The following is a 17,692-nucleotide window of genomic DNA, read 5'->3' as shown; positions in this document are numbered from 1 at the left end:
CATTAAGGCCCTTTAACGTTATGAATTTAGAAAAAAATGTCAACACTTGTACCTTGAGTACATTTCCTTCAAGGCTTTTGGTATGAATAGGATGAGCTCTGAATATTCATTACTCTTTGTTTCGTTCATTTAACAACACGAAATAATTTTTGTGGAAAAAGCAAGGCCTCAAAAGTACAGATACCACTAACAGTTTGACCATATACCTAGAGGGTTTTGAAAATATTGCAACTTCCGTAACAATATTGCAGAAGGTTTTGACGTCGACAGGACACTCTACAGCAGTATCTATCAACACTTGAGCGAATTTTGTTGTCAATAAGAACACTTTACACCTTCAACTCAATATGGTAAGTATCTGACGTGTTCCTCTTCGACGAGGCAACATACAGTGAGAATAAAACTGTGTAAAACTAATGTAATCATATTGCAGCGTCATTGTTCCTGTACTACAAAAATACAATCATGATTCACAGTTCGGTTTTTGCTGTAAACTAGACACGGTTGTCGAAAGCTTTCAGAATTTTTAAACCGCAGATTGTCAAGACAGCAGGATTGTTTCAAACTGGCACCTCCATGAACTCTTTAAGTACACTTCATCTTCATACTACCACGGTATCTCTGATAGAGGGACCGTGATACTACTATTAAAAGAAACATTATTTGTGAAATATGAATGTAATTTTGTAATCAATAATAATCACACTTGCATACCATCACAGTCAGTCCTTTAATATAACGATATTTAGAAAATGGAAGACCTTGGCTGCTAAGTTTTGTCCTTTAGTACAGTCACAACCTCTGTACTTATGCCATTCTGCACCACAACTAAGGCAGTAAGGGGGTTATGAGGGATATAACTAGGGCAGAACTTAGCTGCAAAATTGTAGCTCTACAGTGAGGCAGTCGGTGAGTTTTGGTTTTTGCGACCTCGCTCACCAGTAGCGCTACAATGCAGAAGGCCCTGTAGTGTTCAAACGATCGCATTCCAAAAACATTTCTGGGAGCTGCCATCACCAACTTCCGGTAATGGCGGCTCCCAGAAGCACGCTCATTGTTTATGGAACGCGATCAACGTGCTTGAACAAATACCAAACCCCATAAACGACAAGGTTAGTGTAGTATAGTGTTTAGTGTTCAGTAGTGATAAATGAGTACAACCAAATGCATTAAATATGTGGGATTTCACATAAAAATGCCGTGCCATGCAGGGCGCGCTTATTTTGAACGCTACAGGGCCATCAGCATCTGGTGAGCGAGGTCACAAAAACCAAAACTCACTGACCGCCTCACTGTAGAGCTACAATTTTGCAGCTAGAGCAGAACTCTGTTTGATTCTTAATTGTATGTAAAGACATGCTTCCATAACTGAAGCTGTTAAGACTAGTTTAGTTCTGTTTCCCGTAAATGTGTTTGGGAGTGATCACATAACTCTGACATAGAAAACAAGGTGATAATAGTAATGACCATCAAAGTTGCCAATAATAATTAACAATGATAAAATGATAGACTCCACCATTTTCTTTTCACAGTTTGGTTTCAATATGTTTGACAATGTTGGACGTACTTTTAAGACCCAGTATAGATGTTATTCAGTGTCCATGTTGCCAGGCAACGAGAGGCAAGATGTAGAAAAGGGTGGAAAGAGTAAGTGATCTCTCAAACATCTTCATTCATTTTCTTGATATCCCATACATCTGTTTTGATTGAACAATATCATGGGGATAATATGGATTAAAGTGGATGCAAATTCCATATGTTTCTGCAACATTATACTGTGGGGAAGAACCTGAATTTCTACTGCGATGCCATTTTTGTAGTATTGAAGTATTTATCACATGCTGACATTTTCACTGCAACTTTACATAAAGTTTTATAAAAGAACATGTCAATGAAATTCAGTAGTTTTGCACAGAAGCCATGAGTACTGTATATGAATTATTTTTTTTTCAAATATTGAGATATTTATGTATTTTCACTTTTTGCAGTCATTATGCCACCGTCAGCATTGGATCAGCTTTGTAAGTATGGTACCTGTATTTCAGTAAAAGTACTGAAGAGGTTATACTATGAGGAAATAGGTTTGATGATGTCTAAGCTTTCGGTTTTCAAGGGACAGACACATCCATCATCAATATATTTTGTGGCAATAAGTATCTGAATACAGTAGTTAAAGACCGATATTCTCATATTTTTATTTTCAAACTAAATCAATTTACGTAAATGTACTTACTAAAGGATATATGTTCAAGTAGCATGAACCATGAACTGGAACTGTACAGGATAGACTATAAACAAGCGCCTTTCTCAAATTTTGCTACTTCCACATAAATATGCAAAAAACATAAGTCTATATGCTGTATATCCATGTGTAAATCCACATACTACATGCTGTCATCAATTAGAACACATGTCGCTGAATGCCCATCACGTAAGGTATTACATGTTGCATGCTCTGTTTTATTTGTATTATGATTGGTTAGCTCACATTTGGTGTACCAATGTGAGGTTATCGTATAAGCTGAATCAGTTCATTTGCATCTGATTTGCATGTCTGTATGTCTGTATATTTGTGGGTATGTGCGGATGTATGTCCGTCACACACAAAGGCTCCCATACGCCAAAGCTACCGTCTCAGTATTTGGCGTACAGGTAGATGCAGGGGTTGAGATGTGAATTTGTTCAAATAAACACATCAGTGTCAAAAATGTGCAAATGAGGTAAGAAAAAGTGAAATCCTGCAAATGTGCAGGCCAGTAAGAAACAGGCCAACTCCACTGATCTTGAATCATTTCCTGTCATTGTTTATGAACTGTTACATATTAACAGACCTGATGAAACCATAGACAGTAGAGGGAGGGAAGACCGTCTATACTCAAACTAAGAGGGGCTTGTTTCTGCTATGCATGTTGCTAAAGTTGACCTCCAGTACCTAAAGTTTCAGACCTTAATTACTTTTGTCATTCTTGTTTTTCTGGTTTAAGCCTTTCACCCCCAGTTCCCTGTATACAGGTCCAACTTTACCATAGAAAACAATGGATTTGGGACAAACCATGGTGGTGAAAGGGTTAAATATTTCTTGTTGTTTTTCTGGTCGTACTGTGCAGAAATCATTGTCATAACATCAAAATAGAATTTTCCTCCACTGAACAGATAGAAACAACATGTATTGTTGATAATATTAACCCATACTCAGTGGTATTTACCAATTCTGATCAAATTTGAGCGACACCGTATAATTGCGGTATTTTTTTAAAAATGGCAAGAAATTGCAGTAAAAACTCTGTGTATTTGCCCATTCTGTTACGAATGGAATGTTATAGAATTCATGGAATATTTGAGAAATTGCAAAATGTCAACAACCCTTTTCCTGCCAAGACCATATTTCACCACCAGGTCAAGATGGTTAAAATTAATGAAACACAATGTATTCCATATGATATATTTTAACATAATACTGTACATTTGAAGGCTGTTGAAAACATAATACTGTAAAGTTGATTTTTTTTGGACAAAAGATGCTATAACATACCAAGCCAAGTGGGTGAAAATACGTCATATTTTTGCTCAATACCGCTTTTTACTGATTTGGCTGATGAGGAAGTGATACAGTTCTTAATGTCTGGCAGGAAAAGGGTTAAAAGGAGATGCTGTTCATCATCATAGACCTTCTTGGGTGGAAAGAATGGAGCATTATAAAGAAAGGAAGATGCGTCATGTGGCCTGAGAGGAACTGTTTCTGGGGCGTATCAGAACAAAAAAGACAAATTTACCATATTTGGCTTATCATGGTATCTAAAATCGGGTCAAAATCTGATTTAGTCTAGGTCTATCTCTTGATATTCTGCATCATATCTACCAATTTGCCAAATTAATATTGACTAAATATATCACTGGACATTTTCTTTTATTAAAAAATTATCCTCATCAGCAAAGCAATATGAATTGAAAATTGTACCTTTATCATCATCTCATTGATCATGCCATGGTGAGTTCCAAGTATTTTGTTGCCCTCGGGAAATTCAAAAGACACTTTCCTGTCAAGGATACCTCTTGCCAACACTGGTGCCATCTTCATTTCAAAGGAAAGGAACACTTTATAATTCCCTGATTATACTCTATTGATTTGAGGAAATTTCCTAAAATAAAGTGGTACGTTCCACTGATTTGCTACTGACCACATTTTGTAATCTTTTCAGCCCGACTGAATATTGTGTATCCTATGCTGTTTAAACTGACCAATAAGAAGACAGAGCGTATGACTCACTCTGGTGTCCTCGAATTTGTAGCTGATGAAGGCAAAATATATCTTCCTTACTGGGTATGTACATGACTGGTACCTGAACTGAAATATAAATATTGGAGTACTCTGTATTAAAAAGCCCTCAACAGACCAGTGTCAAAGACAAGAGAGACCCTTTTTGTAAAGAGGAATGAAGGGCAACATAATCTGACGAATACTAAAGAACAAACAATACAAAAAAATGTTTAAAATCTTATAGTCATACAGGGCTTGAAATTAACTTTTTCCCTGGTAGTCCACTTGGGCTACCATTTTCTGAAGTTGGTAGCCCAGTGACAATGGCTGGTAGCCCATGCATTTTTAGTGCAGGGATATCCTTTTTCGTTAACCAGACGAGAAAAAGCTGTTTTTCAAGATTCTAACCATGAAGTGAATTTTCTAGTCATTTGATGTGAATATTGCACACCTTTAATACCTTAAGAAACAGGTATAATGGACGTTATGCAAATTTTGATAGTCGTCATGACAACGACACGACCTTCTCAGCACTGAGACATACTGTAGCAGGGCTAAAATAGACCATGGGCTTTTGTAGGGACCTGGCATAATTTCCATGTGGAATTGATACATTATGATGAAAATGTGACGAAAATACATTTTCATTGGCCATCATTTCCTGTGCCTGTCATTCAAGTACGACAGTTCAGATATAGAAACTTTATTGCAAAGTTCCACCGCACGGTCGTCTTCGTTCTTTGCATTTAACAAAGTCATAGTCTGGCCTGTGTCTAGCTGGGTTTGCTTGTATTAGCTGGTCCCAAAGTGACAGACCGGACATGGCATGCCAAGTACTGACTGAATTTCAGGTCCCAGGCTTTGGTAGTCCGAATGGGCTACCATTTCATGGATTTTGGTCGCCCCAGAGAAAAATTGGTAGTCTGTGGACGCGGGACTACCGCTAATTTCGAGCCCTGGTCATATATGGAAAATGTGCACTTCCAAAGGTATAGAGAAGAAAAGTGTGTAAATAGTGCCCTCATCAGGTCAAAGTAATTGACCCTTTCTGTGTTACATCCAAATGCCTTACACCAGAAAACTTCTCTTCATACCGGTAAAGTGCATGATTACAATCAAGGTACAGTACATTGTATTTCCAATGATTTAATCAATTCTATTTGCATTTGATTTCTCTTTCAGATGATGCGGAATTTGCTCTTAGAAGAAGGTGGCTTAGTTCAAGTGGAAAGTGCCACGTTACCAGTAGCAACATATTCTAAATTTCAACCACAGTCTATTGACTTCCTGGACATAACAAATCCAAAGGCAGTGTATCCTTTGATTTCATGCTGAACATCATGAATTCAACCCATTTATAAATTCACTCTTTTGCTTACTGTTGAACCATCAAGGAAAACATCGGTTGATGAGTCTTTTCATGTCAAACTGAAGGTAAATGGGTTACTGTAATTTTTTTCCCCTTTTGAAGACTTACTTAAGTTTAACCAATGATTATCTAACATATGGTGTAATTAATCAGTAAAACATCCACTGTATGGAAAGGTACAGAATAATTTATACTGTAGCCATATATCAACTCTCTGAACTTCACTTCATCCAACAGTGTTGAAATTTGTGAGGGAACGCAAAAGATTTCTGTGTTTCTTTAGCAACCTGTATACAACATGATAACATTCTAAGCTTGTTCCTTGACCAAAGATTTCCCAGTCTAGAAAATGCCCTCCGAAGTTTTGCCTGCTTGACAACTAGTGATGTCATTGCCATAAGGTACAACAAAAAGGTAAGTATACCCATCCTCTCACAGAAACTCAATCAAAAGCATATTTATTTGTTCATTCATGTGATAATTTTGTAGGTGTTTTGTGTTTTCACCTTTTTTAAAAGACTTCAATACTATACGTGTGGTCTTAGTCAAACACAACATGGTACATTTCTTTCATCCACAGGACTATGAATTACTGGTGTTAGAAACAAAACCAGGAAAGGCGGTCTCTATCATAGAATGTGACATGAGTGTGAGTATATTGACACAAACTGTTATAAAATGGTAGACTAATTGCAAGAGTGTAACATATACAATGACAACATGGCACAGAAATCCCTGTGAAATCCCTAAAGAAATAATAATTGACTTATATTGCATTATAAAGTTCTTCATGAAAAGTGAGCCACAGCTGCACACAAAAATGAAAGTCTTAACTTCCGGCAACATTATGTTCATTCTTTCCCAATTTTAAATAAGCAACAGGTTATCAATACTTTTTTCCACAGATTTTAGTGGTATTTATTAATTAAATTTTGTTAAAATTATAGTGATTCCTTCTTGGCCATTTAGAAAGTTGTCATAATTTTTGTAACCCATTGTTGGCCAAAGTGTTCAATAACAGTAACTCTACTTGTCAGGTTGAATTCACATCACCAGTGGGATACACAGAGCCATGGCAGAAAGAAGCTCCTCTCCAAGAAACAGAGGTAATGCTTGACATTCTACTGACCAGATGATTTCATCGTGCCACCACTCTCCTAATTTATTCTGCTGACCAGAAATTGCCAATTTTTATCCAGCTTCACAAAGTAATGATGATGATCATAGCTATCAAGTCATGTCACTGCCAATCTGCCTGTAATTTTCTCTGTAGACTGTTATATCTGTAGAGCAATGCTGGCATGATACGACAGAAAGACCTATTTTTTCAAAAAGAATTTTTCGGAGGGCCTGAATATGGGCGGTGCTACAGTATTAACAATAGGCAACTTTGCACGACATTATATTTGAAGCATTGATGCGAATGTAGCAAGTTGACTGGCTGCCAAGTGTTTTGATGGGAAATGAAATGGAAAACTTCCATGTCCAAAGATGCTGAGACAAGTTATAGAGATAAAAGCTCATAAATTGGAATGCATAAGTGAAATTACCACATGGTAAATACACAGACACATCAGAAAAGCGGGTGTGACACTGATTCATTAATATGATGTTACCTGAAGGAGATAACTCCTCAAAGCAGTCCCTACTTCTTCATTCCCTGGGCAGTTCTAATCAAATCTGTAATAGTATTTTTACAAGGGTCAAACCGAAAAAAAACAAACATGACACGCATGCAAACAGTCTTCGAATTTTTTTCTGCATTTTGCCATTTGAAAACAATTTTTTTGTGCTTTTCTTTTCCCAGGATATGGCGGTAGATTCAACAGACTATCAAGACACCACACAATTTGTGGTAAGGTTCAGTAAACATTCAGATTTCAATCTTTGTGCAGTGAATAGAATATAACAGTCTATTTATGAATATAATAGATCTTATCATTTACTGGACAGTTACACAAGTACTTGTCCATCTTTACAAAATTTTCCCTTATTTGTAGATCCCGTGCAGTGATTCACTGTTGTTGTATAACATTTTCAAATTTCTATCCATTCCATGATATTGACCTGAAAACTAAAAAAACTAAAAATCTAAATTTTGAAAACTTAATTTTGTATTGCCAAGCTATGTGGTGGTAGTCATATGAAATTTCAGCACGGTATTTATGAATAAGCTTAGATGCTATAGTGTGACAGTTATCTGTGCTGAGAATATTCTTGTATTCTGTTTTGACGATAACTAGCATCATCTTTACACAGTGTATTATACCCAGACACTACAGGTATGTGTGACTTTTTTAGCATTCAGTACAACCTTTAATCCCTGATTTGTTATTCCAGCCATTCCATGGTTCGGGTCATAGGTTAGATGGTAAAAAGAAAGGAACAGAGGTCAAATCATCACAGGGACAAAATGCACAGATGAAAAGGTAAATCTTACGTCACCCTCTTACATAAATAATGAAGCATATGTATAGTGTCTGCTACTACATTTTCAGTCTTAACCCTTTGAGTGCTGTAATGTTTCCCACCAAAATTTTAGTGCAACATTTGACCAATTTTTATGAAGTTTTCTGTAATATTCTTGATAATTTTGGATCAAATGGACATCGCATTTCATTGGCTACAGTTTGTTATCAAAATTTTGGCAAAAATTTACAAAAATTGACTTGGGTTTATTTTACATGTATAAATGTGACAAAAATTGACTTTGGCACTCAAAGGGCTAATTTTACACACAAAATATGAATTCTTCAATATACTTAGGTAGTATGTCTAAATTACCAAGCAATATGTGTACATTAGTATTATTTTCCAGCTAAATTAGGCATATTTATATGAAAAACTCACCACAAGCTACATTGTGCACATCAAATTTAATTTCATGTCTTGTGTACCTTGACCTGGAAAATTATCCGTGGAGTTTCATTTTATTTGCATTATTTTATGTTTGGTCACAATTTTAAAATTAACATTTTGCTAATATGTTTTAATATTTACCACAAATGGCCCTTTGTAGGGGCGCCAGATTTTCAAAACAGAGAACTGCACTTTCTTTACGGTGAACAAATTGTTTGACAGTGTATAGTAGGACATTAATGTAATGTACTATGAGAATGTAACTGCATAATGACAAACTTCAGACTTGAAATATTATTGTAGAGAAGGGAAAAGTCACAGGATTGGATTGCTCATTTTTCAACAGTGTAGTGTTACCTTTGACCCCTGAAAGCTGCAATATCAGTCTGTATGCACCAACTACCAATCCAACAGAACCAGAAACACTCATGCTGTCTTGCTATAAAATAACATTTCACACAGTTGTTTCAAAGTTCCTGTACATGAAAATACGTGTATGACAATATGGTAATATTCGAGTCCACAGTGTTAGCTAGAATGCAACATCTAGTCATACAAAAACATATGGCGGAGTCCCTGCCATCAATAAATTTATGACAGAAAATTAACAGACTTTAATGTTGCCATTTTATTATTACCATGTTTCAGAGGCATTCCAAACTATGATTACAAAAAAGGCAAAATCACCTTCATCAGGGCACCTAAACCAGCAGAAAGGACAGCGGATGTAAGTACAATCACGTGATCTCCCATAAATTTTGGATTAATTTCTAACTAAAACAAATATTGTCACTACATTATTGCTGGTATATTTTTTATGCATGGTTGGTGTGTGAACTGACTAGCATGTCAGCGCATATAGAATCTACTTTTGAGACAAGAATAAAATTCACCGATACGTCTCTCACTACTCGTGTACTGCTGGACCAACTTTGTGTATTTTTAGAGCGTTCTTGTAAACAAAGCCTTATTACAATTCAGAAATCCTGATTGGTTGCTGTGCTCACCTTTTATAATCCAGCCATATGGTGAGTTTTGATAAGTGAAATAATAACAAAACCGTTTCTGTGGAATGGAACATTAACAACACAGACACATTGATCCTTTCTGTAAAAGGTTTTCCATATTGCCACAAAAAAGGCAATGACATACATTATCGTTGGCCTTTTACATGATGACTTCCATTACTCATCAAGATCCATACATTTCAAGGATGCCAGTCAACCACCTATCCCTGTGTTCAGCCGCAAAATTTTCCTGGGGCCAATGATATTACACCTCTGAATTTATTAAGAGATAATCTACCTGGCTCATACACTCTATGAAAAGTGTGATTAAAATTGGTCCAGTGACAGCTAGAAGACACCAACTCAGGCTATATAAACAGCATGAGCTGGATTAAACTTAGATTATTAGAAAGTTTCAAAGTCTCTTTGCATTTCATGATTTTCCAACAGCTTTGGGCATGACTGCACTGCAAATGGATAGTTCACTTCAAAATGTTATTATAATAAGTACAGCAGTGCAAGATGTTCTGTGCCCACTCATGCCAATCCATTAGCATGGTCCTTTGTGAGGGACCTGTACATGAAACTTAACATAACAATGCTACACAATGTGTGTCCTCTTATACTCACAATCTCTTTGAGTCAGTTTTTGAATTTCTGAAAATGTCTTTATGACAGTGCTTCACCAGAACGTGTAATATACAACATGTTGCTACGTCAGAGAAAACTCTATTAGGGAGTATGCACCCTGAAAGTGAAAGACTTGTGCTCAAACTTTCCTGAATGAAACTTTTAACCATTCTCATGCCAAATCAACAAAAAAATCAGGGGAAGTTTGGAACTAGCGACACAAATTACCCAACATTTTGCGATATTTAAAATTCAAAATGGGTACCATTACTGTGTTAACTCTTTGGGGTAAAATTAAATTTAAAATTAAAATTAAATTTTTTTATTTTGGAACAACTAAGATGATCAAAAGTTTTTCTTTCTCCAAGAGCTTTAAGATGAGCCCCCACAACTGGTAGATCAGAAAAGAATTGTAGAAATTTGAGAGTCCGAATATCTCTCCACGAGGCGCGTTCTACTCAAAGTCAAAGTGTCAACTTAGCTAGCGGGACACTCTGGTGCTGCAGTGTTGTTTCAATAGATGGCATCAGCTAAATTATCACACAGCTATCTCAATGGTTGAAAATAACTTGTCATTTTGAAATGTTTTTTTTCTGGCAGGAATCCTGCAGTGAAAGTATCTTTGAAGCATTCTCTGGAGAGGGACAGACACTGAGGCGGAAAGGAATGAAGGGAAAGCAGTGACGTCATGAAGGAATTCTGATGACAATTGCTAAGTCTTGTTTCAAATCAAATCGCAAAGCTGCATACCTAAAAGAAATCAGCCATGTTTTTTCGGCCATATTGGTTTTTGCGAAAAACCTACAATTACCAGCAAGACTTACAATAACCACAAAATGATGTTTAAAATTCTTCTTTGTCATTCTGTACGGACTGTGTTTTGGAAAATCAGTGCAGAGAGCAAGACCAGACACAAAAAATATAAAATCCAGGTTATTGCTTGCAGTGATCCCAAATCCTTGTATTATAAGGAAATTTAAATATCATATCAGACAACTTATGTCGGGACAAGATTATGTTGCGTGATCTAAGAAACAACACATTTCAACAAGTCTGCAATAGGATAGATTGCAGTTACAAGTGTAAATAAACCCATGCTTTGATGAATGTCAGAATTTTTGTATGTGTTTTATATTTTCTTTTGGCTGAAATGAGTCAATTAGGAGGTTAGACAAACAGGTTAGAGAAGTGAGTAGATTTATATGGAGTTATTATAAAATAACTCTGGATAAGATAGAACTTATGTTATTGTATTGTGGCTAAGTTTTGTCTATGGTTGGTTTACAGTAATCACAGCATGCCATACCCTCTGCCTTACCATTTCCCCTCTATCATGTGTATTGGTCCAACTTTGGCATTGCAAAAAAGTGAACAACTTAAGTTTGATGGCAAACTTTGGGGGGGGGGGGAACTGTTTCATGGACATATTTTAGTCAGCCTGGATTGATGAAAGTTTTGAGTGGTTTCAAAAACATACAGGACTTTAGTTGGAACAATTCACTCTTATATTGTTAGGAAAATGTGTATTGAATGCACTGTAATAATTACCATGAAAGCTAGAAAATAATACTCCGCTATGCCCCATTGTTGCCAGCATTAGTTGTGCTTTTATCAACCAAACACAAGACATGAAATAAAAATGATAATGATAATCAAGAATGCAAGTTACTGGTATAATTTTTTACCCTGGATGCCATTGTAATATTTGTGTATATACCATATGGACATTATATATGCAATATATTCTACTTGGTCAAGGTAGAAAAGTGGGCCAACCTGCACCTTGGTCACCTAGTTTCCATGGTAACTTTTTGGCCCATTATCTGTTTGATATCAATCGTCACTGGTATTAGCAACTATTTATTCATTTATGTCATGAATGGAAAATCTTGCAGCTGTTGGTCATATGGTATCTTGGCTTGATAGTAATTTGAACCATATGGGGTGAGAGAAAATCAGATATGTACAATTGATAATACCAAAATCAGCCACATCACATGCTGGTTAGGTCTGTGTCTTCAGGAAGTATTTTCATGGTTTCCTTGCCATCATGAATTGACAGAGAATCATATTTCCATTGGGATATCAATTTATATGGCAGTTGTTCCCTGTGGGAATTTTTGATGGAAAAATTTTATGGAGGCAATGAAGAGAATACCAAATTTTGAATAAATGATTTATAGTCACAAGAACCAGGTTTTGGAGATCACTTTATCCTAGAAATATTTATTCTCACTTGTCTCACTAATAGTTGTGGTTAACTATTGTATGCAACATGGGTCTTTCTCACAGGCCTTTTCCACAATGACACCAATTAGGGATAAGATACGTCTGCTGAAAGAGAGCCACATTCATAAACTTGAATAGTGGTCATGTTTCTCCCTGTGCAAAGGATGTCTACTATGAGACTTCATATTCAGTGGCCAGGAGAGGATGTAGGTATGAACGATGTGGAGATTCACCTTGTTTTCACGAACTATGTGAAGAGTCAGGTGTCAGTTGCATGTAGCCAATTGAAATACGTGACTGTAAGTTTTCTTTTCATGGTTAACATCACTCAAAGAATCATAGACCTTAGATGCACTCTTGGTCCATGGAAGAACCAGAGGGTTGCTCTGCCGGGTAGGTTAAACTTATTCCTACAGAGCTAGTACATAGCGTGACAAATTCAGAGACTTCATTGGTATCAAAGATGCTGTAATGTTGACATTTTCAGTGCAGTTCCTCTGGAATCAAAGTGAAGCCAACATTACTGATTTAAACTAGTTATGGAATGTGAGAAAAAAGGATCTGTGATTTTGCATAATTTTTTTTCACAGTTTTGATTACTTGAAGCAATGGTGGAGAGATGATTAGCAATACACAAAGCAGAAGTGAAACTGAATCCAGAATTTTCTCTTGCATTGTTAGTTTAATTCAAAACCAATAGCATTCTACAATATTCACAAACTGCACAGCTGGAGGTATGCTGTACATAAGTAATCTTGCTCATCTCACAGTATTTTATCTCACAGTATTGTTTGACATCTCTCTCCATTTTGTCACAGTGGATATTCAAGGACGTAATTGGCAAAGGTCACTGCTTATTTCCTGAAAATAATTTCATAGCTCCATATTTTATCCCCCTGTTTAGTCCTTTGTAGCTTTCACAGTCCTTTTAAAATCCTTGCAGAACATTCAGAGGCAAGTCAAGAGTGGTAGGGTACAGAGTAAACACAAATCATTTCAAAACAAGAGACAAAGTGCTTTTGGAAAGGAATTTTATTGATATACTGACAAGAACTGAAACTACAATCTAATACAGCTACCTACTTATAGAATAAATAAAATAAAGGGACTAACTTTCTTTAGGTACCATATTGATGATTGCCATACTTTTCTGCAAATATGGAAACAAGGATTGTACTGTACTCTGAACATCACAGAAAATTTGCATCCCAGTTCACATATATATATACATAATTTGATACATATTCAATTTTTCTACACCATTCCAAGCGATGGGAAAAGATCTGTGAATGTGTCTTGCCAGTCATTGCTCTCTGTAAGAGGTGACGCAGGGAAATCAGTTGATTCAGTGTCTGAGATCCCAGAATCACTGTAACTGTCATGTCTGGTACTTTCGACATTCAACAAATCTGTGAGGTCACAGTTGAAGCCCTCCACATTGTCATAAATGTCTGGGATGTCCATGAGAACAGGCTCAGTGTCCAGCGAAACAACAAGGTCCGGAACCTGTGTATCAGGCTGTTCCTTCCTAGGCACTGTAGTAGATTGTTTGGGAGTTAAGTCCTTGTCAGTAACATGCACTCCTTCCACTGGCTTTTTGTAATATTCGTGGTCGAATCGAATCAGTTCTTTAATGGATTCCAATTGGCTTGCTGTGGTCCCCACCAACTCAGGATTGGTTGAACTGTCGTCGTGCTGGGGTTCAAAACTTGTGTTTGGGAAGTCTCCTTCTGTGAAGAATCCTTCTGGGTTGAGTTCGTGTAGTAACCCAAGTAGGAACTCAGACTACAATGGAACACAATAAATTTTATTAGCATAAATATGTCATCACCGAGTTTCATGTATGAACAGGATAGGCTGGGAACTTAGTCCTAAACATGTCAAGTTGCATCATTTTGGCCAAGAGTAAACATATATTTTCTGATTAACACAGTAATGTATCACTTTCCTTAAAACCTTTGTTGAATCTTTTCAGATGCTGTAAACGGAGTCCAACATTTAGTTTGCCAAATTTCCAATAAAGTAGAACATTATGTCCAAGCTTGTCTACTATTATGTCGAATATTGCTTAGACCGAGTTACTCACCTCAACAGAGCCAGCATTGTCATCCAGCTGGACAGAACCCGGATGAGTTCCTGCTGCGGAGGAACAGAGAGTACTGCGGACTCGCATCCGGTGTCCAACTCGCACACTGCTGGGTCGTTTGAGTCTTTTTCCTGGAAAAGAAAGAACACATTAACATTACTCTCAAAACATTTCCTGATAATAAATCATAAATGTACCATACAATGATAGACAAGTATATTTTATACCATTTCAGTATGTTTTTCCCCTTTTCGGACGTTTTCCTTGTTCTGACATTTCTGATGATTTCACATTTGCAACGCATAGATCTTATTTACGCATGGAATTTTCCTTTCTGACGACACTCGTTAAAAGAAGAGACACACTTTTCGATTTGTTGATAAATTCTCACCTGTTTGACGTTGACTGTTGGTGGCTGAAGTCTAAGTTGTGCTTTCAACTTTTGTTTCATCAGCAAGCTGTATACTTTGTTTTCGAAGCATCTCGTTTGTTTTTAAGAGCTCCTGGTTTTTCGATTCGACCTGCGCCAGTCTCAATTCTAAATCTCCCATCAGCGCCTTCTTCCTATCTCTGGCCGTCTGTGCTGCGACTCTGTTTTTTAACTTCCTGTTGATGGTACGGATATCAAAATATGAGGAATACTTCGTGAGTATTGCATCAGAAATGTAAGAGAGTTGGTACTGAAGACTTCAATGTTACGCAAAAACAACAACAGTAAACATGATGCGAAACTGCAGTGGTCGATTCACATCTGCACGTCGTCAGACCAAAATTCAATCTGTAAGTTTAGATATCCTAACGAACGCAAATATTCAGATTTTCCTCACCTTCTCATAAGTTTTTCTTCTGGCGTGAGATGCGTCAGCCTCTGTCTTTTTCGGACGGGCTGGCCACCTTCTTCACGTACAGTCGCCATATTGGTCGTCGACAGCGGCGTAACAGACAGGGATGCCGACGTAATTTTTCTCGCCGGCGTTATATAGATCGTGGTTGATGCCATACTTTCTTCCCAGATTTACAACTGTTATCACTCTGTGATTTTGTCGACCAAAATGAGGAATACAATAGCCGAAATCGGCTGTGAAATTGTACCGTACCTGCGATCACATACCATCTGCTGATGTGGCGTTATTATATCTACGTATATACCTTGTCGTGGCTGTTTTTGATTGGTCGGCCTATTTAGAAATGATGTCATACATGTTCTCGTTCATTGGATGACAGTTTGGCCCTTATTAGCATGATGTGTGACTGATGCAAGAACTTCCACGTTTGCGGTGATGACATCTGATCTCATGATCATGAACTAATGAGACAAGAAATAAATAGACAGTCATTTATGACGTAACAGTTTTCCAGTCTAGAAAAAAGTGGAATATGCTGATCGGGGCGGTTAGGTGTATACCTGAACACACGAGCGACTGTCGTGCGACATAAATGAAAGGGAAAAACCATTGGGGGGGGGGGGGCGGGGGGGAGGGAGGGGTCGGAGGAGCTCGTGGTGGATTTACCTGAACACGAACGGCTGTCGTGCGACATAATAAAAGGGAAGAACCGTTTGGTTGGGGGGATTGAGAAGAGCGTTTTTGGAGAAAAGAAATTGTCGACAGATGAAGGGAAAAAAATAATTTGATCCAGTAATGACTCGGCCTTCGGGGAAAAAGTCCAACAGACAGAAGTAAAAATATGTCACTAATGTGCTGAAATTGGCAAACTGGGCAACCTGATTCTTCCATACTCTCTCGAGGCGAAGCTAATATTTTCAATATTTGTCAGTAAGTCTCATTATTTTGCCAGTAATTTTAAAAGTCTGAATTAAATTCATTCTACAAACTTTTTTCATAGCAATGACAGACCTTGGGAAACACATTTCTATTAAAAGTTCATTTATTAATGTTAAGTTTAATGTCATATTTTGATAACTAGTCACATAATCAGCATTTAAATAAAGGGGGAGTATTCAACTTTCTCTGTAAATAGTGAAAATTACAAAAAAAAACGTATGACAGGATAAACTAGTTTTAAAAGCAATATATTATTCTTTAAATTTATTTCTGTGTTTATATTCAGAAAAACGTATTGAGTACGCTAACTGCACCATCATCTAATAGTAATAGACTATAGTCACCGTCAATCTACTGAGTATAGCTCCTCTAGATCAGTCAGCTCAGAATGGATTTATTATCAGTTGTCTTTTGTATATAAAATTTAAATATCAGAAGTACTTATGGTAAACGGCTGTTTATTTCCACCCACACAGAACACTTCAAGTTATATAGGTACAAAAATGAAGCGGTGACATGTTGATAGAATCATGAACTTCCCGTTAAAAATTTGTTTCAGAGAAAAAAATTGCATTAATTGCCTCTGCACACGGAAAAAACGTGTTGTAGGCGTGCGTGACAACAGGTAACAAGTGCTGGTCACAGCAAAACATTCGCTGACATGCTCATGTCCTCCATTCCTCCCCCGAAATCAAATAGATCTCCCCTAAGCTAACGAAACAGCACTGCGGATTTCGTCGCGTTGCCGTATGTGTCAGCCTTTTGTGGTCGTATATGAAAACGCTATACACGACTGGTCATATAACTCATTTTTGGTTGTGCATCCAGGGACCGCAATTGCTGTAATATGAACAAGTTTGGAATTGATCTAACGCTTGTGAAACTTGTGTGATTGCTTTGAGAATTTGTTTCTGAATTTGCCACAATAGTGGTACTCCCGGGTGGCACTGATCGAAGGATCATGAGACCCATAAGAAAATACACAACGGGGAGTACCCTGTCCGGTACAGTTTCAATACAGGCAATTGTATAACATTGCTATATTGTCCCATGTCACATTTTATAGCATCCGAGTCGGAGTCAAGCTGTACCCTTGAAATTTATTGAAGTTGTTTGCCAAAAAAGAAAATCAAAATTTGGAAATTGAACAAATGTGGAATTTAAGTGAAATTTTATTACTTGATCAAGTCCAGGTATTGTGTGAAAAGTAAACTTAATAGTACATGTATTACTGGAGACTGAGTCCAAGATGGGAGTCACGCAGCCCTTCATTGCATTGTTCAATATTTTTTGAACCAACACTCCTTGTATTTACGGTTTTAGTGAAGACTGCTCCATTCGTTACGTATTTTGCTGGTTTTCGGTTGATTTCAGAATCAAACAAACGCAGACTTGAAAGCTGACCAGATAAACTGCAAGGTTTTTGTTCTGACTGGAAATTAACTGTTGACATAGAAATCAATTAACTTA

General features: G+C 37.0%; 2 protein-coding genes across 2 annotated transcripts; one reads left to right on the top strand and one right to left on the bottom strand.

Annotated features, from left to right (window-relative positions):
* The first annotated feature begins 11 nt into the window (after positions 1-11).
* On the top strand, positions 12-11,238 carry LOC139145239 (ubiquitin recognition factor in ER-associated degradation protein 1-like). The gene is made up of 12 exons (XM_070716266.1): positions 12-350; positions 1,533-1,647; positions 1,989-2,021; positions 4,200-4,321; positions 5,441-5,571; positions 5,969-6,041; positions 6,208-6,276; positions 6,665-6,733; positions 7,435-7,482; positions 7,968-8,056; positions 9,135-9,213; positions 10,724-11,238. The coding sequence occupies exons 1-12, from the start codon at positions 348-350 to the stop codon at positions 10,805-10,807; spliced, it is 915 nt and encodes a 304-aa protein (XP_070572367.1). The 5' UTR covers positions 12-347; the 3' UTR covers positions 10,808-11,238.
* Positions 11,239-13,366: 2,128 nt separating this feature from the next.
* LOC139145238 (X-box-binding protein 1-like) lies at positions 13,367-15,571 on the bottom strand. The gene is given in 6 exon segments (XM_070716265.1): positions 13,367-14,001; positions 14,004-14,137; positions 14,439-14,569; positions 14,830-14,884; positions 14,886-15,044; positions 15,266-15,571. Coding segments are annotated over 6 exon segments (1,047 nt in total). The 5' UTR covers positions 15,439-15,571; the 3' UTR covers positions 13,367-13,606.
* Positions 15,572-17,692: the final 2,121 nt, after the last annotated feature.

The sequence above is a fragment of the Ptychodera flava genome, chromosome 12 (assembly GCF_041260155.1).
Source record: "Ptychodera flava strain L36383 chromosome 12, AS_Pfla_20210202, whole genome shotgun sequence".
Lineage (NCBI taxonomy): Eukaryota > Metazoa > Hemichordata > Enteropneusta > Ptychoderidae > Ptychodera > Ptychodera flava.
Note: the sequence above shows the minus strand (reverse complement) of the source record. Positions and strands in the feature narration are given on the sequence as shown.